Here is a 21,886-nt window from a genome sequence, read left to right on the forward strand (position 1 = left end):
AATTTCCAGTGTTCCTTCTGGATGGCATTTGTTTCTTTGTACGCTATGCTTCTTAGGCGAATAAATATGGGCTGATTTTTGTGAACTTTATACTTTTGACTTTAATGTGAGTCTGTCTTTGAGCGAAAGTCAAACATCAGGAAGACATAAATCGGATTGAAGAGCTAATAATGCTGCTCGTTGGAAGTTAACGAAGCGTCTTGTCGCCGTAACATGGGTTAGGCAGCTAAAGACGCCCGCTGCCGTTTGATATTTATAAGATAAAAAACGTAGCTTTAGCTAACTGTAACAGGCTTTCCATCCTCTCAAAATTTATTGACTCCCTTCTAGTTGTAGTCATAAAAACGAAATAAAAAACAAGTTTATTTCGTAAACTAACATTAACTCTTGGCAAGTCTCTAATGTTTTCGAAGAAGTTATCACTTTGTTTCCCCTTCTGATTATGGAACAAATAACGTGATTGAGAAATATACTGTTGTTAGTTTAATGTAATCAACATCATCGTAATTTTCTGCCACCGCACTGGCAGGTCACTTAGGCGTAACGAAAATATCAGTCGCGAAGTCAAAAGATTCCAAACATTTCAGTCCACAGCTAACTTTATTTTCAAGTAGGAGTTATTCGCTTTAATACAATTCGCCGATTACATAGTCTTGTTCTTCCTCTCCCTCACTTACTTTTCACAATGTCTAATATTATGTCTTTAGGGCAGTGGTTCCCAACCTGTATCGCGCAGTCCCATAGGTTGTGTAGCGAAATTTTAGAATTTAAAAATCATTAAGCATTTCATAATTAATTAAAACCAATTTTGAGACAATGTACTAGTAAACGCCTCCAGCTGCAGCAACAGTGCTCAGTACTACACAGGGTCACCATTTTGTAGAAGCAAAATTAAGTAAGTGTGCCTCTATATCTTGGGCAGGGACGTACGTAGCGGGTGAGCCCTGGGAGTCCGGACCCCCACCCGAAATTTCGACTTTGTATAAATTTAGCCTAATGTTAGGGACAATTTCAGGAATTTTAGTATAAAGTACCCTCATATTAAGTTTGGACCCCCCTCGAAATAAATTCCTGCGGACGCTACTGCTCGTGGGCTTTCAGTAATGTGTATCATCAATCAAAAACGGTTGTGAATTTCTGTCTTAGGTTATGATTAATTCTCGAATTTATTCTAAGTTAGATTAACGGGTCTGAAATGAATAATTTTGGCGCAAGTTCCACGGTGTGTACCGCAAACGTCTGACTGTCTAAGGGAAAGTTTTGAACGGTGCCGCAAATGTCCCAGAAAAACTGGTTTTCTGGTTGTACCGCAAATGTCCTGATACCTATTGAACAGACTAACGGACAGCTATGTAAGTGTATGTTCAATTGGCTGGTAGAAGCTCAAGTTCAATAACTTTATGTGTTTTAAAGAGAAATATTAAAGGAGTAATATGGAGAAACAAAATATGATATATGCATATACTGTCGGGTACTCGCACAAGATTAGCATGTAACTTTAGAGCATATAAACGGTGCCTGATTCTATCCAGAATTGGACAGAAAATTTTCAGGGTTAAAAAGCAAAATTGTGTTGACTTGATTTAAAGACGTACGAAAGTTATATCATGTTTGAAAAATCGCCAGTGAAAATCAATCTCCTCGACATCGATTGAAATTTATCGTCTTGTCTCGAAAACAACTCGAATATTGTCATCATTCTCGTCTTGTATCGATTTCATCTCAACTCTCGTCTCGTTTCCAAAACACGAATCGAGATGAGTCGAGAAATTTCTCAAGAGCAACGCTACTCACAATCAGTGGTGCCGGTGTCTTTAGTCGTTAGGCAAGGTATAAAATCGTTAAGTGAAGCCCATTATGGATTCGAGTTCTTCTGAAGGAACGTAGGCGATTTTCTAAATATTATCGAAACTTTCTGTGTTCGTATCTTTGTCATACTGGATTAAATAGAAAAATTGAGTCAGATTAGTTAGAAGAATATGGCGGCATATCCCAGTTGCAGCGAAGAGGGTTACTTTAGCCTAAAGTTCATAAACACGGAAGGCTATACTAAAGATTTCCTTTCTCAGTTTTACTCCATACTCTTATTTCGAAGATCTTTTGTCATATTTTATCATTGTTGCAATCTCCGCATTTTTTTTTTCGCTCGGTATTTAGCCAATCATATACAAGAGTAAAAGTCCATAATTGTTTGTCTGTGTGTTGTTTCAAATATTTTCCTTTGCATTAAATGAGAAGTCACGTTACTTTGTGACTATATTATAGAACCACCCCTAGGACGCTTGATTGATTACAGAAAACTTCTTGTCGCTATCTATTGCGGTTTCTATTCTATAGTGATCGACAAAAAACACCATTTCCAGTTTGAAAAAAAATGAAATGAAATCTTTGAGTTTTACGTCCCACGGTTATGCCGGTTAGGCTAAAGGAAGATAATGAGAAATGCATGAAATAATGGAAGGAGAACCCCGAGAAAACCCACGCACACGGTGTTTGTCCACCACAAAGTTCACTTGACGGGGGCTGGGATCGAAACATTTCCGGTTTGAATAGGAGTTAAAACAAAAAGCTCGATCATGGTATTGACGGTGTGCCATATTGGTTCCTGCCTACACCATACTGCTTGGAGAAGAATCAGCAAATTGTTTCCGGGTTCTTGTTACATTTGTAGTATTGTTGCATGACCAAAATCCGTTGCTCCAAAGTTCATAGTGCCATCTATTGCTTGATTTTAAGAATGCCAAACTATTCTTTTGTCATGCACACAGCTGAAATTCTGATACTGTATGGTTGTCGGTGAAGTTTGGTACCTTTATCTGCAATGAGAAGGGGAACATAAAGCCTTACGTTGGAATTATTCGTTTCTAAAACACTATATATATATATTCCCGAAAACAATTATTTCTTTACATATTGAGAAACGCAACTGAGACAATATTTTTTCATTAAACACTAATAAAATTGTACAGTGGAGTTAATTAAATGTTATTATATATTATTAAATATATATATTATTATTAAATATACAGGGTGTTTCAAAACAACACCGAGAACATTTGGGAGGCGACTCCTGACACCAAGATAAGACAAAAAGTATAGACCAACTTGGGTGCAGAAATGCTTCCTTTTGGAGTTATAGGCTACCGAAAACATGAAAAAATGAACTTTAAGGGTCCATACCTCCAAAACTATGGGACAGACCGTAGTCAGGTCAAGACTTCACTTAGGAACTAATATGTGCACTATCCAAAAATGCATGTTTTAGAACCCTGTGGTGCTTACGCAACAAATTTTGTAGAGGGGATTTGGTTACCGGCATATAATATGAAGTACTCACCAACTACCTCCATAACAAATGTTGCGGAAGTACCGCAGGATATTGAAACTTCGATATTTGGATAGGGCACATACTAGTTCCTAAGTGAAGTCTTGACCCGACTAAGGTATGTTCCATAGTTCTAGAGCTATGAACCTTTAAAGTTCATTTTTTTTTCATGTTTTCGGCAGTCTATATCTCCGAAAGGAAGCATTTGTGCACCCAGGTTGGTCTATTCTTTTTTGTCTTATCTTGGTGTCAGGAATCACCTCCAAAATGTTGTCGGTGTTGTTTTAAAACACCCTGTATACAATGTTATTAAATATATACGTGTTGCATACACTGTTTCCGTCATCCTTCGCGGAAGATTTAGTTCTTCACGAAATCTGAACATTCTACTTGAATTGGGTTTTCGTTTTTGTTACAGTGCGTTTTTCGATGTTTTTCGTTGTTTCCGGATGGAAACCTCAATCTGTACTGGAGCAACAACAGTGGTTTATATTTTTAACCACAGACAGTATTTCTTGTTTCGAAGGAAATAGTGTCATATCCTAAGTCCATTCGCGTCTTCTAGTGACAAACAAACAAATAAACGTTGGTTTTATGGTTAGCCTCTTCAGAACTTTTTTCATCTTCTTCTTTCTTCAATGCTTAAAAATACCTTCTTTTTAAGTGCGGGTGGGCGTTCTGTTCTCAAGTTTATGTCTTTGGCGAAGTTTCGTAGATGTCTTGAATCAAACAAAACGAAAATCTAAATCACTGGGAACATGCCAGAAATGTCGCCCTGTGTCACTTGTTTGTCAAACGACATTTCTGCAATGCTCTAAATCTTTGCCAGACTTTCTGTCGAACAGCATTATATATTCATTTTTTAATATTATTATTTTTCCTTCTTTTAACTTAAGAGTTGAATGAAAAACTCATATTTATTATATGGCAGATGAACTATCATCCTTGTGTCTTTGTATAGTACTGTAATCTTTTTCAACTTTTCCATTTCTTCTCTGTTTTCAATATCACTCAGGAATCCTTTTATGATAACATATTATTCAATAATGTTTAATAATTGTAAACACTCTTCCTTTATTTTCTTTCTACCTTAGCTGCTATCATATCCTTAATGGTTTGTTATTCCAGCAGAGAAAGTCATGATATAAAGACCATCATCGAAATTTTAGGGGTTTGAGAATTAAAAATTAAAAGATGTAGTAAAAAAATGGATTAAAGCCGCATAATATAAATAAAATAATACGTTTTAATCAAGACCGTATTCAGATAGGGTGTACCTATCCGATTGACTAGCTCTGAAAGAGAGATTTTCACTGGAACGTAATTATGTCCATAACAGCAATGTATCATAACCCCTTTATGGTGACCATCTCTTCCCCAGACTGGTAACCATCGATTTTTGTCACCTCAAAATCATAAAAATATTTGGTGTGTCGGCGGATTTGGAGCAGAAACTAATTAACGCAGTTCCACAAATAGAACTAACTATGGTGACCTTTTTTTTTCTATACATATTATTTTAGTTGTTATAAGATTTATGGATATTCTGTAAGCTTGAGAGTTTCTCAAAGACTTAAAAGATTGTACTAGTATCGTCAAATGTTTTTCTTATTTCTTTTTGAATCATAAATTGTACAGTACAATCTCAAAAACTTACTTTAACCCATTGAAGTAAGCAATGCTTACAGTTGCTCTCATGCAAGCATAAAAGTCAAATTTATATATATTCTAGGGGAGATTCGATGAACATTATCAAAAATTCATTGGAATTAAAAATAAATTAAAATAAATAAACAGCAAGGCTGAGAGAAAATATACGACTTTCGTTTGTACTGACCCACTACACTTATGGTTTCGACAGGGCCATGTTTATGCGTGGACTAACAATAGGTTATGGCCCTGGGCTGCAATTTTTGAAGGGCGGCAAATTTTCTTCAACCACTTGTTTATTATCTATATATATTTCAGTTCTAGTAAACCAAAACTCACTGCACATGACTACTATACTGAAAACCGAGAAGGAACAAGGAAATAAATGCTTGATCATGATACTAATTCCTATAACGAGGCATAGGTGGCAGATAAATCTTCTTATAACCTTAAACTTACCATGTAAAACAAGTCAAAATAAAAATTTGAAAAAAAAAAATGATCTGAGGAAGGAATTTCGACTGGTCTACTTACCGGTACCAACTGATGCTTGTCAATTTGCTTGCGGAGTTAGAAAAACATAGGAAAGCGTCAGTGGCGTATTTAGGGGGGGATTCCGGGCTTAAGCCCTCCCCGAAATCTTACTTACTATAGTAAAGTATATGAAATATCTTGCAGAATTTTCACATTTTCAGGCAAAGCCTCCCCCCCGAAAGTTAGCAAAGCCCTCCCCGAAACAAAATCGTAAATACGCCACTGGAAAGCGTACTCGGATATGGAGTACAGTTTTTCATTATTTAATACAATGTCAGAACTGGCCACCATATGCTGCTCCTTTACATTCACACTGTATAAATAATTCCGGCAAGGCATTCTTTTAAGAATCTATCCATCTATAAGTCACTTCCCAAGTTTATCAGGTTCTCCCCATAATATTCAAGAAATCAGTTCAAATATATAAGCTTGCGTTTGGTTCTGTGCAACCTTCTATCCAATAGGTCAGCAGAGCCTTCGTTTTTGTCATTACGACTTACCGAGACATATCTTCGTTCTTCTTTATGTCAGGAAAGTTTATAGGATTTTTAATATTCTTTGTGATGATAGTTATACTTTCAACAACATAAATTATGATTACGTGATTTTATTTATTGTTTACATTTTATTTTTTATCCAATTTCATTAAAATATTGATTACTCATTTCAACTGTCTCAAAATTTCGACATCGATATTAATCAATATTGAGGGAGTGGATTTTTTTAATGGCTCGGGGAGGCAAGAATATTAAATGTGGACCTGGGTTTAAATACTTCGCCTGGCCACAGCTCGTCATATAATTCCAATGGGCTAATAACGCGCATGTTTGTACTTGCGACCTGACTTTTTTCTGTTAATGATAAATAGTATGTATGGTAGCTGAAATGTAGAGGTGTAATAATGTTAATTATGGTATTTGAGTGATACTATCCACCAGCACACCGACAATCTTTCAATCACTCCTCTAATAAACAAATATTGCAAAGAAAGACCAACAGAAAATACGATTGACAGTATAATTCCATTATAATCCTTCATATTTGGGTTGTAATCCCTAACTTAAAATTTCTTAATAAATTATTGAATCCTCTTTAAGGGAAATAACACACGAGACAACGGTTGAAGTATAAAATTTTGGGTCGACGCTTTCGCCTTGAAGAGGTTTCATTGTATTGGAGATCAGAAACATTTCGTAAGTTTAAAAGCAGGTTTTGCTCTATGAGTGAATGGGGAAGAACAAGTTGAGAGGAATCTAGGTGGGGAACATTCTGGATGAATAAGGACCATGATCTTTTTTCTTATCTTCCCAACTTTTACTAATACTTCCTCTCGGACTTTCGTGTCATCTACCTAATTTTCTTCATTTTTCTTTCATTTCGAATACTTCCAATAGTTGTAAATCCCTTTTTCTTGAAGTAAAGACCTACATGTTTCTGACACAGTGCTTAATGGGAAACATTGTTCTACTTTCATTAATCAAAGATTGATTTGTAATTGTTTTCCTAAGGCACATTAGGCACGGAGTTCCACAAGGATCAATATTAGGTTCTATACTTTTTCTTAAATATATTAATGATCTTTCCGATTATATAGTTCCCAACAAAAACGTCCTTTTTAGTGACGATACAAACATTTTAGTTGAAATAACAAATAAGCCTTGCTGCGAGGAATACATATTAAGAACATGAAAGATAAACGTAGAGAATGGGTTAAAGCAAATCAACTTGACTTAAATAGAGCAAAAATACTGTAACAATAATGAATTTTAATGAAGGGAAACTAAACTCTCTACATATACATCAAATATGTAAATGAGAATATAGACGGGGAACTCATGCAGGTATCTGACACTTGTAGGATTAAAAATAGACTCCAAATTAACCTGGGTTGAACATGTGAATGATCTGTTGAGGAAACTAAGCGCAAGAGTCTATCTTATACATAAACTTAATAAGGTTTTAACTACGGAAACATTGAAAACAACTTATTTCGACTTGAGTCAAATCGAATTCTATCATACAGAATCAGTCAATTCTATCATACAGAATCATTTTCTAGGATAATACCTGTCATGTGATAGAAGTATTTACAATGCAAAAGAAAGTGTTACGAATAATGTTATCAGTTCCGTTTCATACACCAAATAGACCACTGTTTCAAAAACTGAAAATATTATCATTGCCGTGTATATACATTCTAGAAACAACAACTTTCATACATATGAATAAAAGAAACTTCCAACTCAATTTGGACCTACACCAATACAATACTAGAACAACCAATGATGTTCATACACAAAATTTCTGTCTAACAAAAACTCAAAATTCGTTACTCCACATAGAATAAAACTTTATAATAAACTGCCATATTGTGTCAAACAAATGCCAAACTTGCAGTTTAAAAAAGACACTGGTTTAGATTAATATCTTCAGATCTGATCTTTCTCTATGATGTAAATATTTACTTGAATGTTGAAATATATAAAACAAGGTACAATTTATATATTTTAAAAGAAATACACTTTTTGTTTGGTTTTATTTTTTCTTGTATATTTTGTATTATTATAATATTGTATTATCTCTCTCTCTCTCTCTCTCTCTCTCTCTCTCTCTCTCTCTATATATATATATATATATATATATATATATATATATATATATATATATATATATATATATATATATATATATAATTTTGTATTATTATTATAAGTATAATGTTTGCATACTATTCTTTGCATGTTTGCATTTCTTATTAATTGTAAGAATGTCTCTCTTGACGAAGCCATGAACGCAGAGTTCTTACGGCGGAAAATAAAATAAATAAAAATAAAAATAGAAGAAATAAATATTTTATATATCGATAAAACCACTGTCCCCTATTATCTTCCAACATTCCGCTTTTCCACTCTTAGGTCTGGCTCAGTTATAATATTTATCTTTCAGTAGTTCGTCATTAGAAGCTGAGAGGTTATTATAAAAGCAATCATGGTCATCTTTTCTTTTCTTTTCTCTTTCGTGGTAAAAATAAATCGATTTCCGTTTCATTTGTTTTTCGTTCTTTTAGTACTCTCTGATCGTACTGTCGTCTTGCTAGTGCCATAATGAAAGCTCAATGAGGATATACTTTAGTTCCAGTTTCATCTTTTCTTTCTTTCTTTTTCTTTTTTTTTTATTATTATTATTATTATTATTATTATTATTATTATTATTATTATTATTATTATTATTATTATTATTATTATTGTTGATTAGAGTTTACCGTCCCAGTCAGCAGCGAGACTATTTGAGACTTCTACTTACAGTTTAATGTGGGATTCAAGCTCCCATATGAGCTTCCACTGTGAATCGAACCCGGATCTCCTGGCCAAAGACGGGTACGCTAACATATAGCCAAGAGGAAGCTCTCAATTTCATCTTAATAGGTTGCATGGTTATCAAACATAAAGCATCCATTTTTAGATTTATAAATAGGCCTTAATTAGCTTTCTGGATTTTTTCAAAAACTGTGAGTGAAGATTTACATTTTGTTCAGATTAGTAAGTTATATCAAATGGTATATACCTCATATTTGGATAATTTTATTTCTGTTTTACGCTAAGAGTACTGTAGAACTTCGAAAATTACATATTCAATTTGATTATAAATGTCGCGAACTTAATGGTAAACCTGCACAAGCGTAATAGCATCCCAATTATTCATCTTACCCTTTATGTTACCTTATTTCCAACTTACTTCGTGACAGAAATATCATTACTGACACCTCCACTGAGCTCTTACAAACTCGAATACAATTCCTAGCTGAAGATAGTAATGTTTGAGAACAGTGTGATTTTACCGTGGGTATCAAGATGCTTGGTGGTTGTTGGTTGAAACAGGAAGAAATGTCTCTTTCTTTCTCTCAACAGGGAAGCAGGTGCTGTATGACACTCCACACTCACAGAGACAGAAACACGCGCCACGTCTGTCAAACTGTCCACAAGACTTCGGTGGACGATGGCATCGTTGGCTGTGCCACTGCCAGACCATCTATCTTCAGCTACCGGGGTGTGGAGTGGCAAAGAGGATAAACTACTTCTTCTGTACATCCTACGTGAATTTTGTTGTTGGAAAACTGATACCAACAGTTGCTCCCGTCACAAGAATCATTTTCACAAGAACCTCTCTCGTGGATGGGAGGCGAAGGAGTTCTTGATGAAAGGTCCTCTCTTTCTTGTACTCTTTGAAATTGGCTGGATCGTTGGTTTCGGTCCACTTAACGTCACGAGTGTTTGAATTCGGCTATTGAGAATATTTAATTCCATGTAGAAAGGACATGAACGAACGGTAAACCTTGTTATATACGACAGGACCTCTGGCCAATGGTATCTGTATGTTATGTACGGACTTTACGACGAAACTTTTGCTTTGCAGTGTTGCAAAGATTTTATAACATATACACTTGTCACAACTATTGTGGTCTCTTATAAGACTACCTCAGATCTTACAGCAATCAAAGATTTTTAGTGACCCCGCGCGTAGTCACAAACGCTCTCGCCTTCGGTGCAAGCGGTCCCGGGTTCGATTCCTGATAAGGACACTCGGTCGAAACAGTGTAAAAAGCTTTTTCAGTTCAGCCATCATGAATGGGGATTTCCTCATTCATACCAGGCAAATGCCGGTTGGTACTAATTTATAGGTGTCAGGCCGCTTTCTTCCTTCCCTTTCCGTGGATAGTGTGCTCGCCGACGGACGACATCCCTCAAAAACGTGACGGGCTAAGTGACCATAGAGGCCGAAAGCTCAGAAATCCTAATCCTATTCCTTTAAAAAATCTAAGGAAATAATTACAATCTAATTTATTTTTGCAACATCTTGTTATTTCTTGCAACAAAAAAAAAAAAAAAAAAAACTAAACAGGAACGGTTATGAGAGACTTATTCGTACGTAAATTTCATGAAATATAACTGAAAGTTCACACAAAAATTATTAAGAATATTTTTAATGTCTCACGATTACGCACTAAGGATGAAATAGACTATGACGCTGATAATGAACGAAGTGGTGGAGAATGGAGAAGTGGAGGAAATGGAAGAACCTCGAGAAAACCCACCCACATGGTGTCTGTCGACCACAAAACTCACTTGGTGCGAGTTGCGATCGAATCAGGAACTCCACGCACCAGAGGTCAACGTTCTACCTCTGAGCCACATTTAAAATATTGGAAATCAAAAATTAGCACCATTCTTTCTTCGAAAATAACATTAAAACGAACTTCGAAAATAATAACATCAGCTTTTCTTCCCTGTCTAGTGGCGACATAACATGCCTTTCGGATGCACGAGATTTCAGTTCGATTTCCAGCGGGAGAGCATATGTACGGTGCAGTGGTTAAGTTCTAAAATCTTTCAATCTTAAAGAAACGTATGAATAAAGGAAGTGAATAATTATGAAAGAATTATTGGAATGAGAATGTGGGAGTAAACTAGAAAATTCCGAGAAAAGACATGGAACCGCCTCTCTTTAAATTGTAGATTTTGTCCTATACAACCTCACTGTTGACGAAGAACTAAATACAAATGAATCAATCAAATCAATGTAAAGTACAACATTAAAATTTGAAGGACATACGTAATAGATAGGGCTGCCAGTGGCGAGTTTTTTTTTTTTTTTTTTTTTTTTTTTTTTACTTTGGCGAGTACAAACACTGCGACTGCAAAATGGTCTGACTAGTACTTGCAAGCAAGATTTTTCAAGCTTTTGTAATAGAGTGTGCACATAAAGAGTGTGAGTATATATGTAAATAGTTTTGGTTGCGAGAAATATATGATGATCATTTCGTCGACAGCGTCACAAAGTGTCGTATCTCAAAAAAATCGAAAATTGAGATATTTTACTATGTGGTTGCATACACTGACTTCTACAATTTCCCAAAACGACATATCTGTAATGTGCGTTGTTTTGACGGTGGTGATGACGTCACTGTGTCGTATCTTAAGATGAAGCATATAAACCATTTTCACAAACAGTCGTATCTTGAGTTACGACAGTTTGTGAGCAACAGATCTTTCGCAACTGGACAGATACGCCTATATTCAAAGCAATTGGTTTATATATACAAAGTGGCCCAAAAGTAGGTATACAGTCCCGTACTGATAAACTCATTGCTTTTTATATCATTTCTTATTGTTATCCACTTAGTTTCTTTATCATTTGTTCCTAATGTATTTTTACTTATATCTTAAGCTCGGAACAGCCGAAGCAAATAAACTTATAAGCTAGAATGTTATACTTGATTAATGCGGGGCTGTATACATATATATTTACATGGCATGGGGCGTCCTCAGGTTGCGGATCGACATGATATGACATTTTTGAGTTTTACGTCCCACGGTTATGCCGGTTAGGCTAAAGGAGACCGTGAATGAAATGAATGAAATAATGGAATGAAGAAAGTGGGAGGAAACGGGAGAACCCCGAGGAAACCCACGCACACGCTGTTCGTCCATCACAAAGTTCACTTGGCGGGATCAGGGTTGGAACCCGCGACCCCATGAACCAGAGGTAAACGCTCTACCACTGAGCCACCGCGGCCCCAGGTTGCGGATCGAGGAGAAGGCCTTTAGATATAGAGGTTAGCTGCGAAGATACTGAATAAGCAGTCGCGGGCAGACAAGTAGTGACCCTTTAGCTTGGGGGTTTGGGTGAGGCTAACAAACTCATCCTGTAATAGAAAAAAAGGATACTTTTCAGAAACAATCACAGAAGCCTCGGACCAAGACTGATAACTTGGCACATCAGCAAAAGAAAATGGACATGAGATTTGGAACATGGGATATTAGAATTCTTTATAGGGAGGCGCGTTAAAATCCGTAACGAATGAGTTAGAGAAATGCAGGATGGACCTAGTAGGAGTTCAGGTTGGTTGCTATGATGGGGTATGCGGTGCAAACCCGTAAGAACATCAGAGAAATTTCTCTCCGATTCTTTGAATCTAGGTATGGATAAAATTAGGGAGATTCAGTCCACAGTGCTCACATCTATTAAGCACTGTGGCAGTAAATTTGTACCCTCGCAACTTGAACCGATAGTTAAACTGCCAAGGAAAAAGAACCCATATACCGTTCATTGTGTTGACAGAATCGATGTATGAGACTAGATCTCTGTCCCAATGTCTGTATTCTGTCAGTTAGACGTGACGAAAATGGAGATCCAATCAATTGGACGGAAATGCGCGAAGCGAAAGTGAACAAAGGCTATCCAAACTGCATTCAGTTTAAGACAAGTCATTTTGAGGACAGTTACATAACTATTTCTCTGAAAAGAACGCAGATTGTATCCACCAGATAGAAGTTCCTACTTTGCAGACTTGTCAAAAATTATCGCTCCAGAGAAGTACGAGAACTCGTTTTGATTGATTGATTGATTTTTAACGCTCCTTTCAGCAGCGAGGCTATATGAGACGTTGACCTACTGATTAACGTGCAATCCGAACCACATGAGCTCCCGCCGGGAATCGAACCCGGGTCTCCCACGCCTACGAGGACTCGTTATCATTGTGTCCGGGCCCAACTCCAATCATTCGAGACCCTGAGCATGTTCAATTTTACAGAAACTTACCACATTAGCCATCCTTCTCAAGTGCAATATCAAAGCATGCAATTTGCAAATTACTTTGCAAGATTTTATATTCTGGCAATGGCAACTTGATAGCATTATTTTATGTTATGGTTAGTATGCTCTTAATATTGTGTTTCTTGTGTGTTCTCAGGAATTTCGTTTTACCCTTAAGAATCTCAGGAAGCATTTGTTAAATTATTTTGTGTAATAAACACGAAGTTTTTCAATAAAAGTGCAATATATTCCGATTGTTCATCTATTAATGTAGTTCTCAGAATAAAAAATATGCGTCGTATCTTTCATACAAGAGAGGATTACCATCGTCACAAACTGTCGTATCTCTTTCCCGTCAAATTTTCCACAAGCTTTTACAAGCAAATTCCATTAAACTTTCTACACTGATTTCTTATGACTTAAGTTATAACTTGGTAAATTTTCTCTCCTTTCGGTAAAATAGATTTTGAGTTATGGCTGTTCAAAGTTGTGTGAAAACCTAAAATCGCTCTCCTGAAAAGTTTAGAAAACTGAGATACGATAGTTTGTGACGCTGTCGACGATTTTATGGCAAATATTATTGTGCCTACTTCATATATTCTTCGAATGAGTTCTGTTTTGCATATCTGTTGAAATTATATATATATATATATATATATATATATATATATATATATATATATATATATATATATATATATATATATATATATATATACGAGGGGGACCCAAAAAAACGGGAATTGTGCTGCAGTGGGGAGGGAGAGTGGGGGAACCCATTCTTGTACCAATTGTCCGTTGCGATCACGTCACCTGCGTCAGTGTGCGAAGTTGTGTCGCTGTGAGTGCATCCGTTCGCTCTTGAGAGTTTGTTTAGTAAACCAACTTTTTCCAGTTCGGCGAAAACGTGATGGCAGATTATCGAGGCGGCTGTGAAATTTGGTTTCCTGTTGGGGAAATCGGCCGCGGAAACTACTATAATGCTGAAGACTGCTTATGGGGATGCTGCCCTAAGTAAAACCAAAGTATACGAGTGGTTTGCACGTTTTAAAAATGGAGAACTGTCAATTGAAGACCAACCCCGTTCAGAACGCCGCCCCTCAACGGCAAGAACTGACGAAAACGTCGAAAAAATCAATGCCCTCGTTCGTGAAGACCGCCGCCGAACCATTAATCAACTCTGTGAGATGTCTGAAATATCGTGGAGTTCAATTCAGAGGATTTTATCAGAGGATTTGCACATGAAAAGGGTTGCAGCCAAATTTGTCCCTCGCCTTCTCACAGACGAGCAAAAGGAGCGTCGACTTGAGGCATGTGTTGAACTTCAAAATCAGCTCAAAGAGGACCCTGATTTTTTTGCCAAGGTGATTACTGATGATGAATCGTGGTGCTATGGCTATGACCCCGAATCAAAGCAGCAATCAAGCCAGTGGAGGAGGTTTTGCCACTATGGAGGAGGTAAAACAAAAATCGCTGGAGGTCATAAAGAAGATCCCGATAAGTGATTTTCAAAACTGTTTTGAACAATGGAAGGATCGTTTGCAGAAATGCGTTGCGGTCCAAGGACAATACTTTGAAGGTGATGAAAATTTGGTGTAAAAATATTGAGAAATAAAGAAGTTACGACAAATTTCCCGTTTTTTTTGGGTCCCCACTCGTATATATATATATATATATATATATATATATATATATATATATATATATATATATATATATATATATATATATATATATATATATATATATATATATATATATGAAAATGATTATGTTTGTGACTTCATAACTCTTGAAACACTCGACCAATTTCAATCAAATTTTCAACATAGATCAGGTTCTAGCCTGGGATGGTTTGTAATATTTCACTTTGAGGGTAGGGGAGATATGTACATAAAAATGATCGAAAATAACCGATATTAGTGTCGAATCCATGGTTTTCGGAATCGCTGAGATGAACAGTGACACTTTCGATTCAGTTTAAATCCAAATTCAGCTCTTTATGTCCAAAATGAAATTATTCTCCCCGTGCGAAGAACGGGTATTCTACTAGTATTAACTATTGTTAATTTTAATTTGATTGGCACTAATATATGCATTGTAACGTAAAGAAAAATTTTAATGACAAAGTTGGCTACGACTGCAAGCGAATTGAACAGAATTCAGAAATTATAACAAGATTTTCATTGTATAGAAGCAATTTTTTCTATAGGTTTTTTTTTTCGTGGTCTTTCGTTGTTCATATTATCTCAGTAATCTCACTTAAAATACGAGAGATGACTTTAGAAAAGGATAAAGCTAACACATTTCAACAGATATTAATGAAGTCCAAGACAAGATAGTTCACGACTGCAAATGAACTTCCGAGAGCGAGTTTGTTTCCCACTGAAGTCAATCGAAGTTGTTGCTCTTCTATATTGTAGCCATTTAACTTCTGTGTTGTCTCTGTGTTCTTTTGTTTGTCTTCACCTCCTTTATCATATATTCTGTGTGTTCCTTTCCGTTTGTTGGTAGCAACTCCAGCATTCATCTGTGCTCCCTATTCATTAATCTTTGTATCACGTATGTTGTGTAGTCTGTAACATCCTTACCGTTGTTGAAAGGTTCACACACATCACATGGCATTCATTTAATTCTACTTTCGTCAACTTAAGAGAAGATAACTTTTAATAAGGACATGTTTATTGTTTTGTTTACTATAACAAAGATTTGGGCTTGAAGAGTCAGTGACTATTTTAATCAAGATAAAAGTAAATATAGAGGCCGGGCATGACGAGAGATGTTAGACACGACAATTACTCATTCGTTCCTTTCAATTCTTGAAAACGTAGCCACCTATAATCACATTACATCTTATCTTCAGGACAAACAGCATATAAATGTATTTTAGTCTCTAACTAACTAACTCTATGGACTATGGAACCCGGAGGCTCAATGCCACTTTCATAAAAGCCTTCCATTGACTTCTACCCTTAGCCAACTGTATCTAGTTTCTATTTTGTATTCATATTTCTGCGAGATTCACCTTAATATTGTCCTCCCATCTGCGCCAAGGTCTTCCGAGTGGTCATTTTCCGATTGGATTTCTAGTTAAAACTTTGAGAGCGTTCGTACTTTCTTTCATTCTGGTTACATGACCAGTTCACTTGAATCTCCTAGATTTGATGACCCTAATAATGTTTGGTAAACCGTATAAATTATGCACTTCCTCGTTATGAAGTTTCCATCATTCCCCATTCCCGTTCCTCTTGGGTCTGAATATTCGTTTCAGGATCTTGTTCTTAAATATAATACTTTCAGTCTACTTTCTTCCTTCAGAGTGAGCGACCATCTTTTCCAACCATAGCTACAGGACAACAGGCATGATTAATGTTTTATATATTTTAAACTTCAAATTCCTCGACAGAATTCGTGAAGACAAAAGATTTTTCTAGCTACATACTACATTCAATTTTGAGGAGCAAGTATGTTAAAAACTAGGATTCTAAAATAATAATAATAATATTATTATTATTATTATTATTAATAATAATAATAATAATAATAATAATAATAATAATAATAATAATAATAATAATAATGTTAACCCTTAACTGTGCTGATGGGGTGTTTAAATACCCCACGGCCTCTCATCACCAACGTACATTTTCTCGTTGAAGGCAGATACATTTGTTGTTCAATGTAATTCCAATGATAGTATCCCCAAGGAACATCATTTCTGCGTTTGTCCTGACTATGTGTATATAGCCATATCTGCAATTATTACGCGCAATATAACTATTATTACAAGATTTATAGTGTAATTTTAATGTGAGGTTTTCAGATACCCCACCAGCAGACGTACGTATTTTTTTTTTACCAGCACAGTTAATGGTTAAAGATAATTATACGAGGTAGTAACGAAGGTGAACTGGTTGGAGTACTGTAAAAGAAATTAAATTCTGGAGAATATGATTGAAAGTACAGTGATAGCAAAGGTTTTTATATAGCAAAACTACTGGTTGATTGTTTTGGAATTTAGCTCTTCTTTCAGCACCGAGACTAAATGAGAAATGGACCTACAGTTTAACGTGGATTCCGAACTACGTCAACCCCCACCGGGAATCGAACCTGGAACTCCTGCGCCAAAGACGAGTATATATCCACGATGAAGTTCTAGCGGAACTACAGTCTACGTAGTCGCGAGGTAGGGGGTGGGCTGAATCGAAGGCCCTCTGTTTTAATTTTAATTTTTCTACAGTTTTTTTTAAACGCTCTCACTTTTAAGAATTCATATGAAGAATGCTTTTTAGAAGTTTTATTTTGAATTTTTAATATGCAACATATTGACCATTAGCTTTACCGTGACAGGGACAAATAGTCATATTGCTGATATTCACATTAAACAAACAGTAATCAATCAATCAATCAATCAGTTGAAATGAGCAGATGGTGGTGATGCAAAATGGAAATCAGTTTCTAAGTTTCAAAATGAAAGTCGAAGGCCAAATTTTGGGTACACTTCTGGTTAGTGCAAGTATATGTAAGGTGGCCAATGTATTAAATGTGTTGCGACGAACAGTGCCTAAGATGATGATGGCCAATAGAGCTCATTGCAAACCACAACAGCAAAGAGTGACTGCATCAAATATGGCATTACATTTAGTTTAACATCTCACGATTATGCATCGAGGCTAAGAGAGATTGTGATGATGATGATTATGATGATGATGATAATAAATGAAATGTCTGAATAAAGGAGGAGGAAAACGGGAGAAGCCCGGTAAAACTCACGCACATGTGCTTGTTCACAACAAACCCAACTTGGTACTTACTGGGATCGAACCAGGGATCCCACGCTCCAAAAGTGAGCACTATAGCACTGCGCCACCGCGAACCACTATGATGTTATTTTGATAACCACCTGTATGTATATACATATAAATAGTTTGCCTTTGATCACAACGATCAAATTAACCAATTTCACGTAATATATAATAAAGGAAAGTTCACCAATGTACCCAATAGTTGACACATTTTTTTCGGCGTAATAGTCTTGAGCCTCGATGACGATACAAAATGTTGTTTTGACAGGGCATTAGTATTATGTGTTTTGTTTTTGTCAAACATTTCTTTCGTAAGTCTGTTTTAAAACAGACTCATGGGACGTAAAACTCAAAAATATAATAAAATTCAGACTTAGAAGACAGAAAAACATTCGATGGGAACCGATATGCTGAACACATCAGCCAACCTGTTGTACCACTTAGTTGTAGTTATGTGTATACAATTGCGATTATTCCTTCTCTGACCATATACTTGTCATATATTCATCAATTAGTCATACCGTCGTACTAAACACACATGCATCATATGTCACTCATGCATCATATTATATTCGAGTCTCGAAAGAGCCAGTTTCCATCTTGTCAAAGTCCATCTATGGTAACTATCATTATCCAGATCTATTCCTAAGTATCCATCTATTTTACGCTCACTCACAAAGTCTCTACAAATTTACATGAATAAATCATTTATAATGTCTATTAACTTTATTCTTTTAATTAACCATCCATTAACCGTATTCTGTATCAAGAGTTTGGAGTGAAATTTAATATTATAAAAGAGCGGTTTTGATCCTTTCTAAAAGTAATATTTTGGGAAGACTTACTACCATCACTGTGAGCCCACCCTTGAGTTTTTTTTTTTTTTTTTTTTCTGGATTGAATCTTGCGCAGTGTTGACTGAAGAGTTGTTAAACATATCGTCAAGGAGGGAGGTAGAGAAGGAGAGAGAGAAACGCTCTCTGAGGGATTCTCATTCATCCTGCTCTCACCTCCTGCAGCATCTTCTCGTGAGAAACGATCCACGGAGACGCACGGAAATTCCGAGAATGCATCAACGACAGAGAACAGTACGAACATTCTATTAGGAATACATATAGAAGTAACTGCGGCGAAAAACTTTAGTAGTCAGTGGTCCGTAATGAAATCTACCGCAACAGAGTACTACAGAAAAAAAGTAAAGAAGTATGGAAATGATGCACATAATTTTATGCAAAGCATGAAATTAATTATATGTTGATTGCTCATAGAAAAAGGTGTATTACATACAAGAGTTGGCTGCGGGAAGGCGTTTGAGGCTGAACCTCTCAACCAATAATTGTTTGTGCTTGAAATATCACTTAAAATACGTCAGTGATAGGTAGGAATGCGCACGAGACAAGATTTGTGGCTGTCTCGTCTCGAAAATGTATTGTGAAAGTGGGGTCTCGACTCGAAAAATGTATATTTTTCTATTGGAAGAGCCGTGTCTCGACTCGAATTTTGTCAGGAAAATCCTGTCTCGACTCGTCTCGTGCGCATCCCTAGTGATAGGTACGAGTAGAACAAACTATATTTTTCATCTAGTGTATTCCCTAACAAGTAGTCTATTGACAAACAAAAATTAAAATGATAAATAACAAAATATAAAATAAATAACAAAACAATAACTAAAAATACCAATAATAGTAACACACAACAGGAGGAATCAAACAAGGAAAACCTCTGAGCACGTTAACAATTCCAATCTTATGAATAAAAGTGAGAATACGGTACCGCATTATTCACCATAACAAGACTAAGATTTTTAGGCAGTGGTAAACGCTGTATGGGTTCTGAGTATTCTGAACATTCTACCAGAGTGTGCCGAATACTCAGTGGGACGAAACAGTCCTCATAATACGGATGACTAGCACCACGCATTGAATAGGAAACCGTGAGATGAGAGTGTTCAATACGCAAACAAGTCAAGAATGTTTTGCCTCGGCGAATAGTACGTGAAGACATCTGCCAATTTCCCAAAATAGGTTTTAGTAAGTGAAGTTTATTTGCGTTCAATACACTTGCTTTTGAGAACGCATCCGTTTTAGAAAATGGTCATTGAGAGTGTTCGAGTGCAATCCATTCCAATGCAGTGTTCTTGGCTGCTGTGTCGGCACGTTGCCCATTTGAATACATGACCCTATTTTACTGTGCCTGAAATACTACTGACACTCATCTAACACACAACTAACGATTTCCAGGAAATGTGATCAAGGATTTAAAACTACAATTGCACTGTGTGGAGTTGAAGTGGTTTTTCAGTCTAAAATATACATGCATGAACCAACTCCTGGGGAGATTAAGAACAGAGGCATGTTTAATAAAATGAAGATTAGAGGTAGTGAAGAACCAACAATGTCAATCCAGACGGTATGCAGATAAAGGACTATGACATTTTCTTGATATTTTTTATTACTATTGCTCCTATAAGTACATTTTTTTCTTTCACTAAACGTTTATATTTATCGAATGCATTGTGTAGAGCTATACCTGAATATGTAGTGTACTAACAACCTCTGCATTACAACCAACAAGGCCAAGGGATGCCATTATAAATGGAACAAACATTTTCCAAGGTATAATCCGAATATTTTCCCTTTCTTTCAACAGATGAAAATAGAACAGGCCAAAAAAGAGAGAATCATGCAGCTGTTGACGGTCGCCAGGTAAAAGAGACTCGATGATAGAATCAATGAATTGAGAGAGAGGTTACTAAACTAAGAAGAGGATTTGTTTCAGTACATTGATGTGATGTAAGTATGAATGATTAGAATACGTTTTGTGTGTATGAGGATAAGATATTGTTACTTCTTTAAAGTGTAAATGCTAGATTCATAACTGACATAAATGTGTGCATGGAATACTAATGGGTTTTAGTTGATATTTTTATTAATTGACAATCTGAAACTTCAGTTGTAATTGAACAGCCCAGAGTTACCGTTATGCCTAGCAGTAAGGGAAAAGTTAGAAAATACACACTCTTTCAAAAAGAATATACGTATTACGAAGAATTATTTTGTCCAAACTATCGATCGCTGCGCCTCGGCTCGGCTATTGGAGAAACGAATACATAGTCTAGTTTATATTAATAGCCGCTAGATGCCAGTTGTCTTTTGTTTTGCTTGGTAACCGTCATATGTTTAAAATGGCTACTTCGCAGCAGAAATCATTTTGTGTTCTCGAGTTTGCGAAGTGCAATTCCATAATTACAGTGCAAAGACGTTTCAGGTTGAGGTATCAAATTGATCCTCCTAATGCGGGTGGAACATTCGCAGATGGTATCGACAGTTTGTGGATACAGGATGTGTATGTAAAGGAAAGATTCCTGGCCGCCCTCGTGTTCCTGAAGAAAATGTTGCACGAATTCAAACTGCTTTCCAACGTAGTCCTTCAAAATCAACTCGTCGTGACAGTCAGGAGCTACAAGTGCCGACAACAACAATTTGGCTTGTTTTGAGACGTCGGTTGGTTATGAAGCCGTAGAAGTTACAGCTGTTACAAGCTCTGCGTCCTGATGACAAACGCAAACATATGGAATTTTGTAACGAGATTCTGGATGCTATTGACAATGATAACACTTTTGCACAACGCATCGTGTTCAGCGATGAAGCGACTTTCCGTGTTAGTAGTCACGTAAACAAATAAAATGTTCGAATTTGGGGCCTACAGAACCCAAATGCAGTCATTGAACATGTACGAGATTCGCCCAAAGTGAATGTGTTTTATATGATAACCCGATCATCAGTTTACGGCCCATTCTTCTTTATTGAAAACACGGTTAACAGTCAGCAGTATCTCGCTATGTTACAAAACTGGTTGTTTCCGAGGTTGCACGAAGACAACTTCATTTTTCAACAAGACGGGGGTACCCCTCACTGGAGTCACCAAGTGCGTGAATATCTGAATGAAACTCTACCGAACCGTTGGATTGGTCGTGAAG

General features: G+C 36.3%; 2 protein-coding genes across 2 annotated transcripts in view; both read left to right on the forward strand.

The window, feature by feature from the left end:
- SCAP (SREBP cleavage activating protein) overlaps positions 1-21,886 on the forward strand; it is a 441,101-nt gene that overhangs the window by 5,118 nt on the left and 414,097 nt on the right. The gene's annotated exons all lie outside the window — the stretch shown is intronic.
- On the forward strand, positions 14,083-14,607 carry LOC145667868 (protein GVQW3-like). Its single transcript, XM_081735300.1, has one exon. It carries the CDS (start codon positions 14,083-14,085, stop codon positions 14,605-14,607), a length of 525 nt encoding a protein of 174 aa, XP_081591426.1.

The sequence above is a fragment of the Thermobia domestica genome, chromosome 13 (assembly GCF_964235325.1).
Source record: "Thermobia domestica chromosome 13, izTheDome1.hap1.1, whole genome shotgun sequence".
NCBI classification, from domain to species: Eukaryota; Metazoa; Arthropoda; class Insecta; order Zygentoma; family Lepismatidae; genus Thermobia; species Thermobia domestica.